This window comes from Idiotropiscis lumnitzeri, chromosome 8 (genome assembly GCF_059441095.1).
Source record: "Idiotropiscis lumnitzeri isolate Australia: NSW breed Sydney's pygmy pipehorse chromosome 8, RoL_Ilum_1.0, whole genome shotgun sequence".
Lineage (NCBI taxonomy): Eukaryota > Metazoa > Chordata > Actinopteri > Syngnathiformes > Syngnathidae > Idiotropiscis > Idiotropiscis lumnitzeri.
The window spans coordinates 14,170,753-14,191,561 of NC_142398.1; the positions used below are offsets into that span (position 1 = coordinate 14,170,753).

Genomic DNA, 20,809 nt, shown 5'->3' on the forward strand with positions numbered 1-20,809 from the left:
CCTCAGTCTATACACCAAACACTTCACTAGAAAGACCTTTTATATATATTTTTTTAATTAATTAATTAATTAATTAATTATTATTTTTTTTAAATATTTTCGTCTTTGGATTAATTCAAGTGACAAAATATTGACATGTTATTAGTTGTTATTTCCGTTTTGTTTGATTCAATTCAAAGTGTCTAAGCACTCTAGTGTTAAATAGAGGTGCAACAATTAATCGGCAACTAATCGATGATCAATTTAATCAACAAGTACTTCGGTAAATATTGCAACATTTAGAGGCCTTGTTTTACTTCAAATACAGGAAGTCCTCAATTTACGAACGGTTTCTGTCCTTTGCTGGCAATGCAACCTGAATTTCAGTGTAAGTCGGAATCAGCCCTTTAATACTCCTTAAGTCTCTAAATAAATATTCAATTACACGTTTTATACTTCATATGAATGAAATCTCCCAGCTGGCAGCACTCTCCCTCCGCCCACGTGGAGCGAATTTTGACTGCGGTTGAATTCCCCAAAATCCCATATGTAACCTATCTCGGACCAAATTTGAAAGTCGCCCAAGTCAGCTTTGAAAAAAAGAAACATACGGGTCACATACAGGCAAAAAAAAAAAAATCCCATTTTTGTGAACCTAAAATGTCAGACGAGGCACGGCCGTCGAAAAGTCGTAGCTCGAGTACGTCGTAACTTGGGGACTTCCTCTATGTTCCTTTTCCAAGTTCATGAAGATGGCAGTTTGAGCCTACAATGTGAAAAATTGTGTCCCGAAATGGACTGTACGCTACCCTAGAGGTTCCACTGTAGTTGATACAAGTTATAACAGTCACCACCAACCTACAGTCTCCCCACATACTTGTGCAGGCTCACAAAAACGTACAAGATTTTGTGTTTGTGAAATCAGACCACTGGACAAAGTGCTGTAGGGATAAAATCGTCACAAATTCAAAGGCCACCTCAGAAGGCTCTTGTCAAAGCAGCTATTATTTGCTGCTTCGCTCCAGGGCTCCTCAGCTTTGGCAGGTAATGGTTCAGTCACTGTGGACAACTGACCCCAAAACCTTTCAGCTCCCGGTCAACCACCATGTCAGAGACTTGTGCGACTCTGCTTGAATGTTGACAGGTCTATCAGGTACTACGAGTGTAAATTGTATTTCGTCAACGAACTGAGATATGGTTTATATATATATATATATATATATATATATATATATATATATATATATATTAGAAATAGAAAATTAATGAAAATGAATGAAATCTACAATTTGGGGACGTCATGATCATAACGTCACTTCTCTTGTGGCACAGCACCAAGTTTGTTTGGGGTATCATTTGGTTGTCATTCAGTTTTGGTGAAAATCTTCATAAAACTGCAAATGCCATGAGAATTGAATTCCACTTTTAGCCTTTGCAGTCCACTTGACCAACTAGATTCAACAGCTACAGCTGCACCTACCTTGGTGGAGGCCAGTTCTTATCATCCACATGCTGTACATACACGGCACTTGCACACTTTTTGATAGGTGCATTCAGAAACATCTATAACAGTGTGCGAATTTAATATCCTCTTTCTGGGACTATTAACGGGTTTTTTTTTGTTTGTTTTTTTATTGAAAACACAAAAAACGATTTCCATACTGTTAAGAGTGTCCGAAATGTATGCCACTTGTTTCCTTTTAAAAGGCACAGTCTGCTTTATAAAATGATTTACAATATTTTGCAATGACTCAGAAGGGAATGTTTTAAGGGCTTTTTTTTTCCTGTCATAGTTCCAGCCATGCTGTCTAAGGTGGCACAACAGGTTGTTTGTGACACAAAATAGGGTCAGAAGAAATAACAATGTGTGTTATTGTACCCATTTGCCTGAACGACAGACGGCGAGATGGAGTTTCTCACAAAGGGCATCTCGCCGCGTACATGGTGCAGTGGCCTAGTTTGCGACAGGATCAGGGCATTACTCTTAATCCACCAGATAGATGACATTTGCATACACACGGCGGAAAACACACTGAGAAATCCAAAATGGTGGGAAGTGAAAGACAGAAAGTAAAAATCAGCAAATGGAGGATAAAAAAAAATGTATAGACACATTCCAACATGGAATTCCGTACGCATTGGTACAATGGGCACGCATATGGTGCGGTGTCATGCAACGTTTCAACGGGATGCACTTCCATCTGATTGCATCTTAATACCCTTAGTCCATGAGCGTGTATGAATGCAACTTGTGGAACAAGCATGAGAAGACACTTGCAAAAGTGAGAACACAAATACTGCATATTGTCTTCCATTTATTTCACATTACATTGGAGATTTTGTCAGGGAGCGTTTAAGATTTGAAAAACATGTTGACACAAGCATCCCAGCAGTGACGGTCTATGCCTCAACTCTCAACACAGCCTCAGAGCCCCCGCTGTTGATATTAAAGGAGGCATGGCACGTCACACACAGTGAGATTAAAGAGATGTGAGAAACCTCCAACTCTCCGTCCTACCAATCTCGCCACATTATGAGGACGTGACAAGATGCCAGAATAGAGCAGCGAATATAGTCGTGGTGAATGAGAGGAAGGTTAGGAGAGAAGAAAACGAGGAGACCAAATACAAATGCATCGGAATCTCCTCTCGTCTTCGCAAAAGAAGACTGGGACCATCACCGTTTTGATGGATGACTGGACCGTTCGTTACAAGCCGACCCGGCTACTTCCACATGGGACGAAAAGGCCAGAAGGCTGAGAGGAAAACAAGAGTGTTTGTTGATGGGGGTGCTTTTACTGTGCTCTGGGTGAGCTGGCAATACTAACACTGTCTCCAGTCCATTTTTTTATTTTTAGGATATAACAAAAAACGGCGAAGCACTAACCGCTTAAAGTAGGTAGACTGCATACCAGGAAAGGTGGACTCTTATAATGAATTTTTTTTTTTTTAAACTTCCAATGGCGATAAACAAAATGTCACACAGCAAGTAGTCCTTTGTGATTTTTTATATATATATATATATATATAGGATGGCCGAGTGGTCTAAGGCGCCGCGTTCAGGACCCAGTCTCCCCAGGAGGCCTGGGTTCGAATCTCGAATTTCCCCATTGTGGGACTAATAAAGGCTATATTATTATTATTATTATTATTATTATATATATATATATATATAAATTCCTACCTATATATAATTAATTAATTTATTTATATATTTTTATTTATTTATTTATATAAATAATAAAATATAAATATATTTATTTATTATTGATTTCAACTATGGGAAATGGAATCAATCTTCCAGTTGATAGCTTCTATCACACACTGATTTCTGCTGACAAACATAGCTTTTAAAAAAAAAAAAATAACAGGCAAGTCATGCTCATTATGATGCTCCCTTGGCAAATTGTATTAGGGGGTCACAAAAACAACAACAGGATTATGAGATCAATGCACCAATACACCCAAATTTTACAACCGGACCACAATGCTGCAATAACGAAACAATAATAAAATAAACCTTTTGACAACTGTGCCATCTGCTAAACTGTCCTACTGTTGTTTGTTTGCGCATTTCCTTTTAACTAACCAGAACGGGCTTGTATTTCGCTCCAACTATTATCCTATGGTATAATTACACCAACAGAAGCTATAGCTTTACCATAATTCCTAATGCAGGCACAGTTCCCAGATGTTCACTCATCCATTTCTCTCTTCCTATACTGTCTTCTACAACCCCCCCCTCCACCCCACCTCTCCTCCTATTTAAGCATCCCTCACTCCATCCTTACATTTTATTTTTTTCATCCGCGGTCTCAACCCAAATCAGTCAATCCATTTCATCGCGAATATTACGAGAGAGGAATCCTCACAGCTAATCTTCAACCTGACACGCTGACATCGTGTCTATCAAAGCGTCGCCTGTGGGCGATGCATGTTTTCAAGCAGTGCATCTCCTTCAATTGCTTTCGTTTTCTAACACTTTGTACTTCATAGAATACTGGTGAGTTCATTTCAGGGAGTTTTGAAAAAACATTGTGAGTCTTTTTTAAATAAATGGGGGCAGGTGCAGAGAAATGAATTATTTTTTTTCCGTAAACCCTTTATAATACTATATTATAATATAATAAAATAAATCTAGAGTCAAGCAAATTAACATGTTTGACCAATACTGTGGTTTGGTACAGATTATCAAATTTGAGGATAATCTTTGCAGTGGGAGATGAATAACTTTGTTACTTGAGCATGCGTGTCAACATCACATCCTAAAACTTGAACATGGAAACATGCATGAAAAATAATAACTGGGTTGCCTGGGCTAAAAAAAATAAAATAAAAATAATAAAGAGCGTGTTGGTCGTACATGAGCAGGCGAATCTCTCACAAACACGCTCGTATCAACGCAATCGCACAAGCAGAAGCGAAATTATCTGATCTGCCATATGTGGTCTGACTATCCATGCCAAGTAATACTGGGATGGACAAAAACAGCTGGCCTCGCATCAAGCCCGCTTGCCAACATATACAGATAAACACACTTGAATAGCGCAGATGCAATATCAGAAGATAATGCCTTCGTTCTGGCCAGATTCATACATATGAATTTTTGACAGGCCGTATCCAGGAGCCAACATGGGGATGTGTAGCGAATATGAGAACACTCACAATCAGCATCGGCGAGGAAGAGGAAACTGAGGAGAAGCAGACCCGGACTGGCAGAGTGCATTGTGGGATACGTCGACACATGCATGCTGTATCCTCCGTGAGCTCACTGCCTCACTGTACAACAGGACGATGGAGACAAGTCCTCACAACCTGCATAGGAGAGAAACAAAGGAGAGAACGCAATCATTAGGATTGTTTTCTCAAGCCCAAATTTTGACGGGGGAAAGGATTGCACAGTACAGAGGCAGCACACACACACACACACACACACACATGCACATTTTTGAATAAGTGTGGGTTCCCTCCAGGCCTCACACTCCAGTTATGCAGCTGCCTTCCTCTTCGCACTTTATCAGGACCTTACATTGCCCGAGGTGTGTGCATGCCTGTGTGTGTATTCGCAAAATAGCCGCTGAACTTCAACCAACGGCCAACATTCGACTTCAAAACATCACTCATCTCGCTAACAAGCGGCAATTTGTCTGTGGCGGGTTTACCTGCTGCACATGCAACACAACGGAGTACATTTCGGTCAAAACGATGTGATGAAAAGGAACAGAGGATGTGGAGGAGGAGGGATGCGTGATGGCAAGGAGGCATTTTTTGGCACATATTGTTCCTCGTACTCTAAGCGGGGCCGGCTTTTTTAATCATCCTTCTCATCACACAAGTCCATATTCCATATTTCTGCGACACTGGCTTTTCTGCATCGCATATTTAAACGTATCCTTGTGACGCTCTCTATCGCATCATCTCTCCGTCAGTCAGTCCGCAAGTCTGTCTGTCCGCTATCAACAAAGTCGTCTGGCATCAGTCGAGACGGGCGACGTCTTGAGTGTCACAAAGCTCACAGCTCAATTCGCATGACGCGACGCGACATGACGGATGAGTGTTCTTGTCCAAAAGATGACAGCATTGAAGTGAGAGTCAGAGAGAGTGAGCAAAAAAGAAAACATATATCCTGATTCATGCATGTTTATGCACATCCCCCCTCAGAAATGTCGAAGTTGGTACATCTGTATGCATGAGCCAGTTGCTGTTTGCAATGAACTGAAACAAAAGTGTAAATATATGTATGCAGGCAGCTGAGTGTGATGACGAACACAATTTGTGCACACTTCAGTTTCACACACTTATGGAAATTGTCTCCAAAAGGGGCCACCATCTTTAGCTGCAGAAACAGCAACAGCAGTCCGAAATCCATCCCCTCCTCTACAAGCTTTCTGATTAAAAAAATAAAATAGGAGAGACAAGGGGCAGGGAAGAGATCAGAGCAGGAACCTAAATCTCTCAACCTCCCGGCAAGCCAAAGCAACAAACTACTAAACCCACACTGGATTTTCCATTAGGTTTGCTCTGAAACAATTGCTTTGGGATAACCTAGATCCCCACCTACACAGATTGAGTCATCCTGGATTGTAGTACTACTACACTACTACATCAGAATTATGATGCTGCATGGTCACAGACATATATCTCTTTTCCGTTATTAGCCGTAAAATGTCATTGATTGATATCGTCGCTATCCTAGCACATCCATGCAAGATGAAACTTCCAGAGGGCATTTAGGGACATGCAGCATTGACAATGTAGGCTTTGCCTAAAATAAGAGAGATCTGGATCTACAATAAAGAAGACTCCAGTGCAATACTGAGATTCAAATTTGCAATGTAATGACATTTTAATGACTATGTGGGCAATTAATGAAGCATCAGCATTATTACGTTAGCCCTCAAGTTGCTGAATACACATACTCATTTGGTGATAATTGCTGGATACTCACACGATACATTAATGTGCCAGTATATTAATAACAATGTAATGATTCTTAACTGGGAAGTCAACCCCCAAAATTGTTTGCGATTATATGTACTATGTGCCTTCACTAGTCAAAACATGGCATTCTTGTTACCGTATTCCCGGACAAGGCGCACCTGTGTAAAAGCCGCACCAACAAAAATAAATAAATTATTATTATTAATAATAATATAATAATAATAATAACAACAACAACAATAATAATAATAATAATAATAATAATAATAATAATTAAAAAACATGATATACAGGCCGCACCAGACTATAAGCCGCAGTTTTCTATGTTGAAAAAAATGTGTTTACTGCATGTACAGAACGATTTTGTACTGTGAATGCACATAAACAGATTCTTAAAACAGTGCCTTTTAACACGGCAACAACTTTGCGAATTAAAACAGAACAGACCCAAGAGAAAAAAGAAAATTGAGATTTATTTCGCGTATTTTATGAACTATAGAGCGCCCCGACCGGTGAAAGAAAAATCCACAGAAAAGCTATATTGGCCGACTCTAGAAAAAAAGTAAAGGTTTATAGTACGAAAAATACGGTGATATTGTGTTTGTAGAATAGGAGTTGAGCAGCAAATCTTTTCCCCACTCGTTATTAGAGTGCGGCCATTTAGTCACTTCTGTCCACTGTAAATGACATCACAGTTGCTCAAGGCTCAGGTAATGACCAATCAGGGCTCACCTGTTTTCTGAAGCTGAGCCATGATTGGTCGTTATCTGAGTCCCGATGTCATTTTCAGTCGATAGAGATGTACAAAAATAGGTGGATTTTACTGCTTAAGTCATATTCCACAAACACAATATTAATCAGAATGACGTGTTTCGATGAGTGGGGCTGCATAGAATATATTCTTGAAATCTTGTGGGTTAACTTCCCCTTCTAATAAAAATCAGTACAAGATTGAATTAATATTGCGATTATTGAGAAAAAAAATAGTTGAGAATGTGTTGTTCACAAGTCTTCAAAACTATTTGCCATAAGTAAACTTCACAAAAGCAATTCCCTGGAACAAATGCCAGGTTTATTAGAAATACTTTTCTGATTATTCACAGTCATTTATATGTATATTTTCTCTAATTACAGCCCCTATTATCTTCTGCAAAATGAAAGCAGACATCACAAAAGACCAACATCTTTGTGTTTGTGTGTGTGGCCACTAATCACGCCGGCTGATTTAATGTCACTGGAAAAGTCTGCATTATTTAGTATCTCACTTCACAGCGTGTCACGTTAATTAAAGAGCTTGAGATAACAGAGGGTGAGAAACAAATGGAAAGAGAGGGAGGGAAACGGAGAGACAGAGAGAGAGAGAGAGAGAGAGCGGAGTCGACGTGAAATGGCAAACTGGGATACAAAGGAGCAATGTGGGCTTGAAAGAAGACAGAAAGAGAAAAAAAAAGAAAGAAGAAGCCAGGTAGTGGCCAGATGGTCGTCTGCGTGCTTGTTGTTGCTCATTACCGAGGTTCGAACAGAAAGCCTCCCGCTGCGTCTGAGCTTGCGGATCGCAGTCGTGCTCAGCCATTCACTTACATTAGTCCCTATCGCTCAATTATATACACTGTCTGTCTGGCCGAGCCTGCAGCCATCAGTCACACTTATCTCCGCGATGGCTTGTGACAGAACAAAGACGGGCTCGATGACAGTTAAACACATGTTGAGAGGAGAAATGGGAGGAGGAGAGCGAGATAAGACAAAAAAAAGGGCGAAAAAGTACAAGACAAGTAATATTAATACTAATGGAAAATGTTTGTGAGGATCACAAATGACATCTGTTTGATTATTACGTGGAACATAAATGCATCACCACGGCTGTCCGATGATAGTCTTGTCAGTTTTGTCTGTGTCCATGACAGAACTGTTGAGTTGCGCAGCTAAGCAAAGCAATGCAAACACGATTTAGAACACCACTTTCTGCATTTGACGTACAAAAAATGTTGCACTGAATTTGCTACATATTTTTTCAGCAAGTGCGCGCACAAAATAAAATTAGTTGTAGCGAGTACATTTTTAAAAAAAATAGAAATGTCTACTTAAAAAATGTAGCTGGATCCAGTTGATTTAATTTCGCATGAACACTTGCTGAAATAAAATTTAACAAAAACGTATCTTGATGTCAGACGTTTTCTTTGAGGAGACGATTGACAAAATGAGTTTTGGTCGACCCAAGTCAGGTGTACGCGCATAGATAACAAAGGGAAGCTAAATTAAACTCATATCAGTGTAAACAAGCACTTCTCAAATAGTGGGGTGGGCCTACATACTTTTTTTTTTTTTTTTTGCAGTATAAGAATAAAGTGTAATTACACATCCACGACAGTAGGTGGCAGTAGCGCCCCCAATACCAGAGAGTGCACTGGGATTATTAACTCTGATTTATTCCAGATGACTTTGGGCAAGAGGCGGGTTAAACCCTAAAATGGTTGCCAGCCAATTGCACGGCATTTATTGGACAACATATTTTTCATCTGTGTTGTTTGTTTACTTGTTTGCAGCTGCTTGTCTCTATTTTGAGTATATCAACCTGCTTGGTGATCACCTGGTTTCCCCATCATAAATAGCACTGAGTCAAACGCAAACCTCTGCTCAGATTGAGCATCTTTGCCGTCAATGTTCACCTTCTGACTGTTTTCTCAGTGATCAATAAAAAGTTGTGAATCCACCGCCTGACGGTTTCGACTAAAGTGCTTAAGTTGGTTTGAAACCAAACCAAATCATAGAGATCTGATTTAGATATTTAACACTAAAATTCCCACTTGACATCCCACAAAATGTCTTTTCATATGCTGCTAAAATCCAAGAAGCTGGCCTTTCATCAGAGATGTTGCATGTAACCAATCAAAGGATTGGATTCATTTTTCCGTCTACTGGTGCAAGATTACAATGACATCAATGCAATTAAAAACGACTTTAAAGAAGAAACCTAAGAGAGGAGGGTAAGAAAAAAAAGAAAGTGTGGGTGGGTGATTGGAAGCAGTGTAGGACTAGACTGGGAAAACGACGGCGCCGTGCAGCTGCGACGGAGGCTGACAAAGATAGAGACGCAGACAAAAGGCCGCTCCTGAAAAGCGTCGCTTAAGGCAAAGTGTGCGCCACGGAAAAACAACACTCAGCATCGTAATTTGATTTGCTATGGCAAAACTGAGACAGCGAATGTAATTAGACACACTTATTAACTTATGCTATGCCACGTCGGAACAGAGGCTGACTGACAGAAACGTCAATGTGGTGACAATTTGGATTTGTTGCATCACAACAGGAAACAGAAAGTCTTCGGGGCAGGGCCTTCCTTTGAAAAGTAAAGTAATGAGGGAATATTTACTCTATTTGTTCACCATGATTTTGCCGAAACGGGACGTGTCAATCCCTTGCTTTTCACACTTACTCCTCACGCTTTGCTTGTTCAGTTTTGAAAACCAAATATGCTTCTTGGAAGTGCACGATACGCTTCTTGCTGCCACCCCTCGCTGAACTGAAGAAGAAAACAAATCTACAGACAAATGCGAGGAACTGCTTTCTGTTTGTGCTACGTGGTCACAATCGTGTAATTCCCTGTATTATGGCCAGTTGCGATTTGTTGAGATTGTTTTTGGTAAATTCGGCTTGTTTTGTTTTTCAGTCTGAATCACAGTAAGGAAAATGAGGGGTGCTGGTCTTATATTAGCAATGTGACAGGATTTCCCCAAAAAGAAAATCTGTTCAAATTCAAAGTTTGACTGGAAAGGCCACTCCAACCAAAACAGAAGACAGCGATAAAGTTGAAAATTGAATTAAACTTTCTGGAGCAGCTGAGTTTTTTGTGCGGGGGGGACAAACAGCCTTTTTGGAGAACACTTTTGTGTTATTTTTGCCTAATCTGGTCAGAAAAGCAACTTCAAATTAGAGTAAAATTAAAAACTTCACTACTTCTTAATTTAGCTCTTCAGAAATCACACCTTGAAGTACTTGGCAATGCGGAATTACATTTGGAACTTTTTTCTTATGAATATGCTCATTTAAAAGGCCTGATTACCATAAATTGACAAAAAAAGCAAAATAATTCTGAAGGAAAATAATCCTGTTAAGAAATTCAAATTTTGAACCCATGTCATTTGAAAAATACAAAAATATATTACAATATCAACATTGGTTGCCATGATAACAGGGACTGTAAGATAATTACTCGACATAATTCCTGCCTTTCTTATCTTGTGAAATCCATTCCAAATGGTCGAATAGACTCAGTTATACATAACAATTTGCATTTTAAGCATTGCTATAGGTTCCCAGGAAATACTGAAACCTGAACACAATGTCAGTATTCACCCACAAAGACAAAATTATCTGCCAACTTTGACTTTGTACAGATGTGCATTTCTAAAATCGCACCTTTCATTTCGTCTGCGACTTAGAGATCCCCTCTAGCCACTAGGTGACAAGTTACAGCAAAATAATATCCACAAATATGCTCATACAGGTTGAAATTCCAAGGTGACCTCCAAGTGGGTTCCTTCAAATCACCGTGATGTATCAAACCACATCACTTGCCTTAAAAACTCGTTTTAAATAGCGCAAATTATTCACGAGGAGCAGTAAAGCCAGTAGAATAGGTCAAATATTTGAGTTAGCAATTGTTTTCTCCCGGGCTTACCTGTTTTGGGAAATTTTAGAGGCGTCTGAAATGCAAATCATATATTTATCTGTATATTATATTGCAATTACTGCAGCGTAATTGACAGATTAAATAGCAAAGAAGGTGAACCTGAAATAATTTACATTTTTGGTGAGTCCAAAATTGACTTGCACATTTCTTGGATCATTCAATAACAAATAGAATACAAGCGCCAAACAAAGATGCCACTCACGGAAAGTACATATGCAGACGTGTACTCACGGTGCATGCTGATTGCTGATAACCTGTCATCTCCCCTGACACACACACACACACACACACACACACCCACAGATAGACTTGGAGCAGCCCCTGAGCAAGTCAAGAGCAAGGCATTGATCTTTCGAGGCACACAAGCCAATGTCAAAGTCTGTGGGGATGTCAACTGATTACATCACCTTGTGACAGCTTTTAATTGCCTCCATGCAGGGGTGACTTACTTTCCCTTTGCACGCACAGCAAGCTCCACTGCATTGCTCTCTTACCCTCAAGTGCATTGAACTGGCAGGTAGAAATAAAATGTCCGGCAGGTTGCTCAAATGGGCCCTTCCTTTAGAAAATAAGCGCATGGTCTGACCTGGAAGAGAACGATTCAATTCTCAGCATGTATAATAGTTAAAAATATATTCCAAAAGTTTACGACGAGCCTGTGAGAATTGTCCTGCGATGCCCAGTTCTAGTGTATATTCGAGTGTGTCACCATTCAAAGGATTTTAAAAAGGGGTTGTCAGGAAAGTGTTGTTTGTTTTGACTGCCACGGCATCAAACACCCAATCTATAATGTATGATAATGCATTCTCTCTCATCATAGCTAGTCGTCCCCCAATACAAAAAAAAAAAAAAAAAAAAAATAGCAGCAGTGATTACATTCTGATTTTGCTGGGTTCACTCGACACCTGAGGTGCACAAAGCGCTTTAAAGTTATATACTAAATAGTAATCTGACCTTCAAAAATGTGCTTTCGTTAGTTTGGTATGCTGCTGTTGGACGGCGTCGTTAATATGTCAATGGCAGATGACGGCAATTAAGGCCTGATTTATTCATGCTTTGCCTGCTTGAAAAAAAAGGGAGCTAACTTGACTGCACATGCAACCAAAAGTGGAAGCTGATCTACTAACTGGGCTCAACCAAGATTACGTCTGCCAAAAGCACTAAATTGCAGTCGTTCATTTTGCGTGTTGCGGGAGTCGTATATACACATTGATTAACTTTGTGCATTCAATGCGATGGGCAACCTGAGACGAATTGCACAAGCTTTTTTTTTTTTTTTTTTCCGCGTCTTTATATAGCGTGTGTGAAAAGCAGGCGCAAACCAGCATGCAAAGCAGTGCCAGCGTAGCGCAGGCAAAATTTCAATAGGCATCAATTATACACAAATTTTGGCTTTTCTAAATCCTCCGCAAATAGCGGGGATCGATGGTACATTATATGAATAAGTAATTTAAATATGGATGGTTTGGTCCATCTTCTGATTGCATCAGTGATTATTGGCTATCGTTTTTATTTTATTTATTTATTTTTTATTTTTCCTTTTTTAAACTTTCCAAAATTTTGTTAAGGCTCAATTTAAGATCCAAGAAGATTAAGAAAAAAACAAACATAAACTGCATTAGAGTAGCCTTTTTTTTTTTTTTTTATCATTTAATCCTCTACCCCACAGGTCATAATAAAGGAAAACCTCTTTTTTTTTCTTCTCCCGTTACACTGAAATGAAATTAAAGTGCAGTATCAGGCCAGATTTCTGACACAAAAACTTTCCCCTTTACCTTTACACACCTCACAAGGTTTAATTAAAATAGCTTCAGCATGTTGCAATTTCTCCTATACTGAAATGAGCAAATAGCAGTTTTCCCTGGGAGTCGAATGCCTTGAAAACTCACAGAAGTCATTTGAGCCTCGCTTTCAGCACAGTGGCAAAAACAAGAAATCAATAGAACAAAATGAGAGGAGAGGAAGGGAAAATGTGATTAATTGAGAGGTGGATTCAGGCTGTCTGGTATTACTCAACTTATCACTTCCTCTGCATCCTTCTTCCACTCTCCTTGTACTATTCAACCATTTCCAGTCTGACTCATTTCCATCTTGTGCTTGACACATTTCCATCTCTGAAGACAAACAAAAAGAGTGAAATCACTGGCATTCTTTTGGCTGCCGTCTCCTCATTTGCATATTAGTGCTTGTCTCCACTGGCTTCCCTATTAGATGGATGATGTTGATTGCATTGTCCCTGTTGATGTAGCAGACGAAGCAGAGAGAAAAAGACATCCTTTCACTGGAGAAGAAGTGACGCTAAATGATACAATGAGAAACGCCGCCTTTGGACAATCGTCGATTGACAAACGTCTGACAAAGTATCCCGAGCGTTTAGAACACATTGATCCGTCTCTATTAGCAGCTGTGCATTACATCAGCATTTAGCTCGCTGGTGGCGCCTATTGTCCAATTCTAATGATAAAGTGTCCCCGCTGTTACGTCTCAAGAGCGGTGCGCAAAGAAAGGCAAAAGTGCCCACTAAGCGAAATGGTGAAAGTGGACAATCGAAGGTTTAAGCCAGCTGTGACTAAGAGGCCCACGCTGTGCCTCCACTGGGCCATCTCTGGCAGAAGAGAACGAGAGATGGACCGAGAGAGTGAGAGAGCGACGGAGAGAGAGAGAGAGCGAGAGAGAGAACGGGCGAGAGACGTAGAGTAAAGTTGAGTGGATTAGCAGGAGGTGGGGATACGACAGTGTAATTACCTATTTACCCAGCTTTCAGCGGAGACCTCATTGAAGGCTAATTGAGCATTAGTGCGAGTCTCGTCAACGACAGAGCGAAGCATGGACGGAGGAAGTGAGAGAGCGATGATGGACGAGCACCAGCGCGAGGGCAAAGAGGCTAAAAAAGAAGAAATTGAGATGAAGGGTGCAGTGAGAGGGAATGACAGCGTTATAATATAGCACAAGACAAAGAAAGAGAGGTGGGGTGGAAAAGTATTCGCTAATGTCAAACTTTGGAGCAGCTGTATGTTATTTAATGCAAATTGTACCAAACTGCAAAGGCAACAAAAAAATACTTGTCCAAGGACACGCAAGGACAGTCGCAAGTTCAAACTACATGTTATCATTTGAGAACAGTTGTGATATGTTAAGTGCTACGCGGTCTTTTTTTCCGGTTTCAGCTTCACATGTCCTGACAGTCAAGACTTGACACATGCAGCGATTGACAGGTCTTTTGAACGTGTTGTGGCACTCATTACACATCGCGAGTGATTTATTGATTATCCCACGCCTTTATTGCTCCTTCTACTTGCGAGTCGTGAGAGCTGACGACAAAGATTACCGTATTTTCCGGACTGTAAGCCACTGCTTTTTTCCTTGGTTTTGAACCATGCGGCTAATGCGACAATGCAGCTTCTCTGTGGATTTTTTTTCACCAGTAGGGGCACTCTAGAGTTCAGAAAATATGCTGCTAAATAAATCTTGATTTTTTTTTCTCTTGGGTCTGTTTTGTTTTAATTGGCAAAGTTGTGCCGTGTTAAAAGGCACTGTTTTAACAATCTGTTTATGTACCTTTATGTGTATTCACAGTATAAAATTGTTCTGTACATGCAGTAAACACATTTTTGTTCAACATAGAAAACTGCCGCCTATAGCCTGGGGTGGCTTTATATATATATATTATATATATATATATATATATATATATATATATATATATATATATATATATATATATATATATATAAAACTCAACAGTTAGAGTCAAGTTATGAGATACGGCAAACTTATAATATGAGAACTAAAAATCAATGAGTAATTTTACTAATACAGTACATATAGCAAGACAAATATCTTCAGTGTGAGCCTGCACGTGAGTACTGCGTACATGCATGTGTGCGTCTCATTGTGGTGTGACACGTTCCCTCTGGCCCACAGCTGCATACAGCGCTGAACCTCTCGTGCTGGGAGGAAAATGGCCCATCTGAGCCAGTCACCTATGTAATGTGTTTTATTACATGGATGGATGGAGGGTCGGATGGAGCTACAGTATGGATGGATGAGCATGGTACGGTGACAGTGCCACTGCTCTGGCCCGATTCTTTGGGCCAGCGACACATCCACGCACACGCATACGGATCCACACGCACACCTGACCTCCACAAGCAGGTGCAATACAGCAGTAGTAATTTACACTCCTTCTGCAGCGCCAGTGTCAAATAAAATATGGATTTGCTGGTGCCCAGAAGCGGGCTCACCCTTCAACAACGGAACCTTTTATCCGCATGCTGCTCCCTTTTATAAGCCATCTAGTCTATACCTTCCTAGCGAAATGGACTCACTTCCACTTATTCATCGAAAATACCACAAATGACATCATCCATATCCCAATGACTGGAGAAGCCTCACAAGAGGATGATGAGAGACCCCCCACCATCCTCTGTTTCCTTCATGTATTCATTGGATTCCAGGGCAGACCACAAGTTAAGAGATTACCTCCAGAAAACGGAGGCGGGCTCGCTCCGTGCCCACTTTAAAGGCGTTTCATGTGGTGTGAGGCAAACACAACGCGGCTTCTCTCTGATGCAAGTGCAGAATAACCAGAGGAATGTTTACACATCTGGATGAAAAACAAGACGCACTCCAAACAGAGACGCAGTGGATCTGACAAGTCCATTGAAAAATAAAGACTGGGAGCTAACCAACACAACGTATTGGTAACACTCACCCATCCCCATGAAGGTCAAGAAGGAGGCAATGGACAATTGGGTTTAAAAATACACTTCTTGATCAATCTTCTCCGATGACATGTTATAACGACTGAAAGAGAAGGATGGGGTTACATAACCTTTTCCCCACCATTGATTTTGGCCAGGCCCACGATGAGAGTACACAAGCAAGATTCAAAATAACATGCAGAGAATTTCAAAGAGGAGATCCGCTAACAGATTTCAAAAGGTTTCACACTCTCGACGGTTGAATGTGAAACGAGCATGTCCGCTGAGAAGAAAGTACGGTTTTGTACTAAATTAGTAGGGAAGTGACAGATTTTTAACAACATATCCATTATTGCCGGTGCGCACCCCGCATTAGAGGGTGGAGAGAGGATCAGTGGCTCATTAGCATGACAAAGGAATGTGCCTGCTGTATTGACCGATTTCAGAAATGCTGTAATTTTTTATCCTTGGGATACATGTATTTTGGTATAAACATGTAACAGATATTTTAATAATCAATTAAAGCTGTTTTGAGAAAAAGAAAATCATATGGTTCTTTTAACGCTCTGTGATTGGCTGGTGACCAGCCCATGGTTGACCTTGCACTTGCCCAAAGTGGGCTGAGTGATGCTCCAGCTCCCTCGCCACCCAAATGCGGTGTGTGGATTTACAAATGTCAGTGTCAAAGTGCACTGTAAAGAGGTTGCGCAGAAGCGAAGAACATTTAGGACGTGTCGCATAGGCAAATTCTTTTGGTTTTGGCTGGACTGTTTGAACCGTGCGTAACTTTCCATCACACGAGCCTCTTGAGTGGAGCACACACTAAACATCACATTTTCCACTGATGCTTGCTTTATATGGCTATGGAGCGGCATAGCTTTTAAGGACAGTGGGATAGAAAGGAAGAGTGAGTGAGAACCCACATCCCTTCTAGCTTAATAATTAAGACTACGGACAATAAATACGTAATGGGGGCTTTTTCCACAAAGAGCGCCTGCCTATTCTTCTTGAAGATGAGGCCGCGGGGAGACCGCCTCGGGAAGTGCCACTAAGTACACTGGCTATTAAAAATGAATGCAAGGAACACCGGCTTGGACCGGTCCTGTCGAAAAATCGCACAGAATGTTGTGATAGGAGTTGCCGTGGTTACAAGACTCCCAAATGGTCCTCGTTTGTCAGGGTCAATCAAATCAGACATGAGAGTGTGAGCGCCGGAACCTCCGCCCTTCCTCGACTTGCTGCGACTGCTTGCGGCACTGATGACGTCATTGAGGAATAACTTTGAAGATTGCAGGGCTTGAAGGTGTGTGTGCGTGTGTTGGGGGGGGGGGTGCGTGTGTGTGTGTGTGTGTGTTTATTTATTTTTTTAGTTTTTTTTGGGGGGGGGAATTATCGAACGGTCACCAGTTACGACTGACGGTGTGTTGATTCCGCATATATATATGTACAAATTTAAACATTTTGTCTAAATTTGTGCGAGTTGACAAACAAATAAAGTGAAAACTAAAGTTGTCCCTTAGAATCATCACGGCGTGTGTCTGCAAAATGCAAGATGAAGGAAACTCCCTTCAGGCTAACTAAAGAGGCAGATTAGTGTACAATCGGTTCATCCGATAATTGGCCATATGTGCTATTTATGGATCTGCGCCTTTCATGGAGCATAAATACTGTGCAGTGAATGTGTGTGAGTTTGATCAGTGGTCTTCAGAGGAGAACAGCCCCGTGCGATTTTCTATTTCATAATGCCTTTTGACAGCAATGCAGAACTTGTACAGTAGACAAGTCCACGGTTGGGTGCGTGCGGATGTACGCCGGGGATTTCGCTATCCACTAATATGCGGTAAAATGTACTGCACTCACAAAAATAGGGAAGAGACCCTTTTGACTGCTTGTAGCAGGAATACGTATTTCTGATATGAAGACGATTCAGAGTCCTAACACAGGGAGTCACGCGGATGATGGATGAGGACGAGTGGCCGTCTATCAAAGCGAGCTCTCGTTTTCATGTGTCACTGATGTCAGTAATGACGTCATCAATCATAATGCGGAGGGGATGCGGGGGATTTAGAGAGTCGAGGGGTCAGAGAAAATTCCTTTAGGCTGAATGAAAACATAGGTAGCGCTCTTACGACCAGCAACTTGTAAAAACATGACTGCATTATTTTTGCAGTTGGTCTCAGGGTTAGGCTAACAAATTGGATGCCGCATCCTATCATGTTGAAGCACTTCTAATGTGTTTGCTCAGAATTTGGTATCTTAGCTTGATAGCGTTCTAGGTTTAAGTACATCCAGTAAAGGCACTAGCATCAAAATTCAAAGCCTCTTACAGCATGACCATCCACAATTTTGATCTATTTCATGCAAAAGATTAGTAGACCGCCAAAGAGAGGCAGATAAATATGGCGCAGATAAATTGCATATATTAAAAAAAAAAAAATCATCTATTGCATCAACTAGATCAGCCTCAGGATGAGCAAAATGCATGCCCACTTGATCGCTATAAAACGTCATGCTCGAGATCCGCGATGCAACTTTGATTCAATATTCTTTCGCAGATTTGGGATGTCTACGAGGAAATAATATGCGACCGTATATAGGCCAAATATTTCATCGTGTGGGGTGATTTTAATACAATAATGATTTATTTTTTTTTCTGACCGTAAAACCGTGTTATGGAATCACAGATTTTCTTTTATATCCTCGTAAGATTGTCTCAGCGTCAGCCATTAAAAGGAATTTAAGGCATTCCCCGGTCATTTGCCAACAGGAAATCCTTCATAGTAATTTTTCAGTGGAAGCAGGTTGCTTGAAGAACGCACAGGGTAGGGAAAGTTATTTTCTTTTGAAATCACCCCTGCACACTCGCAAAATCAGTCAAAGCGGAGTTTACAGTCTACCCATTAAAAGTATTATCGCCCTGTGAAAAACACGTATTTTTTTCAAGTTAATGGAGTGTCTGCAATGGGACAGCGACAAATATTAAAAAAAATAAGTCCGTTTTGTATTTTCAGTAATGAACCTCACTTGCTCAGTTATTTGGTTTTTTTTTAGTTGAAATGTTTACTTTATACAGCAAATGCTCATCTGTATACTATTTCTTTTGTGAAAAAAAAAAATCTCTCTCAGGGGATGCAAATGTAATTAGGATAAATTATCATAACCTTTCAATCTTATGCACCCCGTCAGGACGCTGGCGCCAAAATTTCTGAATCAAAAAGTAAAAAAAAGACAACCAGTGTGACTTTGCTATAACCCAGAAAATTTTGGAATCTAAACATATCGATCCGTCTACATTCATCATAAACATACCTAATGATGCAATCTGTCACTTCTTCCAAATCTGATAGGCCAATACGTCAAGGCAAGGAAACTAATCTATCACATGGCGGCACCGGGTTAAAGACGAATCGTGGGAAGAAGGCCGACTCGTCCTTGTCGAAGTTCCGAAAGGAGAGGGCGGTGGTTGTGAGGTGCGTTGGGCGACCTAAATGTCCCCAAAACACTCTGAACGCTTTGCCAGTGAGGGACAACGAGATGGGAAACACCCGCTGAAGACAGACGCATATGAAACTGAATCCACGCGAGCTTGGCTCATGCTTCATCATCTCGCTGATTGCTCACAAGGGAACGAATATCGCTGATACGGAAAAGAAAACAGCGTATAATATGTGTGCGTGCACTCCCATCCTGGGCTACGCGTTGTGGAATCCAAAGCATTTGACCCCAATCTGTGTCTCTGCATTATTTATAGTTCAATGCTAGCTTTTCTTTTGTTTGTTTTTCAAAGCTCGTCTTCGGCGTTGAACAGTGGGGGAAACAAAAGGCGGTTTTGGAAAAATGAAACGTGCAGGGCATATTCATACTGTGAAGAATATAAGAATGATTTCCGAGAAAGTTCTTCACTCACTAAATAGGTTACAACATTCTTGGGTGTTTTAACCACTTTCCACCAAGCTTTACTGTTCTATTTGCACTGAATCCCTGACGTATCGCGGTTTACCGGTTGCACCCATTTTTAAATCATCACTTTTCACATTTTTTTCATTTACTTTTTGTTTACGGGCCGTTTTCTACTCGACATCTGGAGGAGATGCAGTATGTAATTAAAAAGGGAGAAGAATTGGAAGAAGAGCGAATGGTACCCTCGATGAAACTGTCCTGAAAAGTATTTTAAGACCCTCAGCAAAGAAAATGTAGAAAATTGTGTACTGAATTGCAGTATTTGAAAAGTTCAAAACGGATCCAAAGCTTACCTTTTTCAGAATTCTCCTTTTAACATGCCCACTGTTGTGATCTGGTACCTCAAGAATGGATTTCGACACATTGCATTCAGAAAAGTGTTATGTTCAAGAAGGAAAAAAATAAACATGAATGACCTGATGCCCTTCATTGCAGTTTACTTTTAGTTTCCTCTTTTTTGGATTCATCAGTGAATTATGTTGAGAATATTAACTATTTCTAATAGTAATGTAGCAGGTATATGGTCTTTATGGCGTTACTATTCTCCTTTATTACCATTTTGATCAGCTATCAAATATTTTTCAAATAGGATACCCTACTGAAAATTGATAAACAATTTCTAAGTAAATATTTTGGCTTTGTTACAGAACAATTACAAATATAGATGATAAAATAACACTTTCACTTCATAATGAACGACTTGTTCTTTATTTTAACATTTCTTTCTTAAATTTAAACTATGCATAGCAGCAAATTGTGTTTTCTTCACTGAAAACATGCATGGCATTTTAGCTGCTAGCTGCTAGCCACTAGGCGCTGGCAACGGAAAACAGATTATATTTTATACATATATATATATATTAATATTATTATTATATTATATTATATCATGTCGGCATAATTAATAGTCCTTAATTAATTATCAATTGAACATTTCAGGAGGACATGTTGATGTTGGTGATATAAAGTTCAACTAGGCTCAAGCTAATCTCCGGTCAGGAAGACGAGTCAAGTCTGCCGCCACGCCACCACATGCT

The 20,809-nt window shown here is 40.3% G+C and overlaps 1 protein-coding gene across 12 annotated transcripts in view; it reads right to left on the minus strand.

Moving 5' to 3' along the window:
• LOC148332303 (receptor-type tyrosine-protein phosphatase delta-like) overlaps positions 1-20,809 on the minus strand; it is a 160,746-nt gene that overhangs the window by 61,503 nt on the left and 78,434 nt on the right. For all 12 annotated transcript variants that reach the window (XM_088303216.1, XM_088303213.1, XM_088303220.1 and 9 more), the window contains one exon: positions 4,644-4,793. In XM_088303216.1, the coding sequence (XP_088159342.1) occupies positions 4,644-4,728 (85 nt within the window). In that variant the 5' untranslated portion in view covers positions 4,729-4,793. The remainder of the gene's footprint in view (positions 1-4,643; positions 4,794-20,809) is intronic.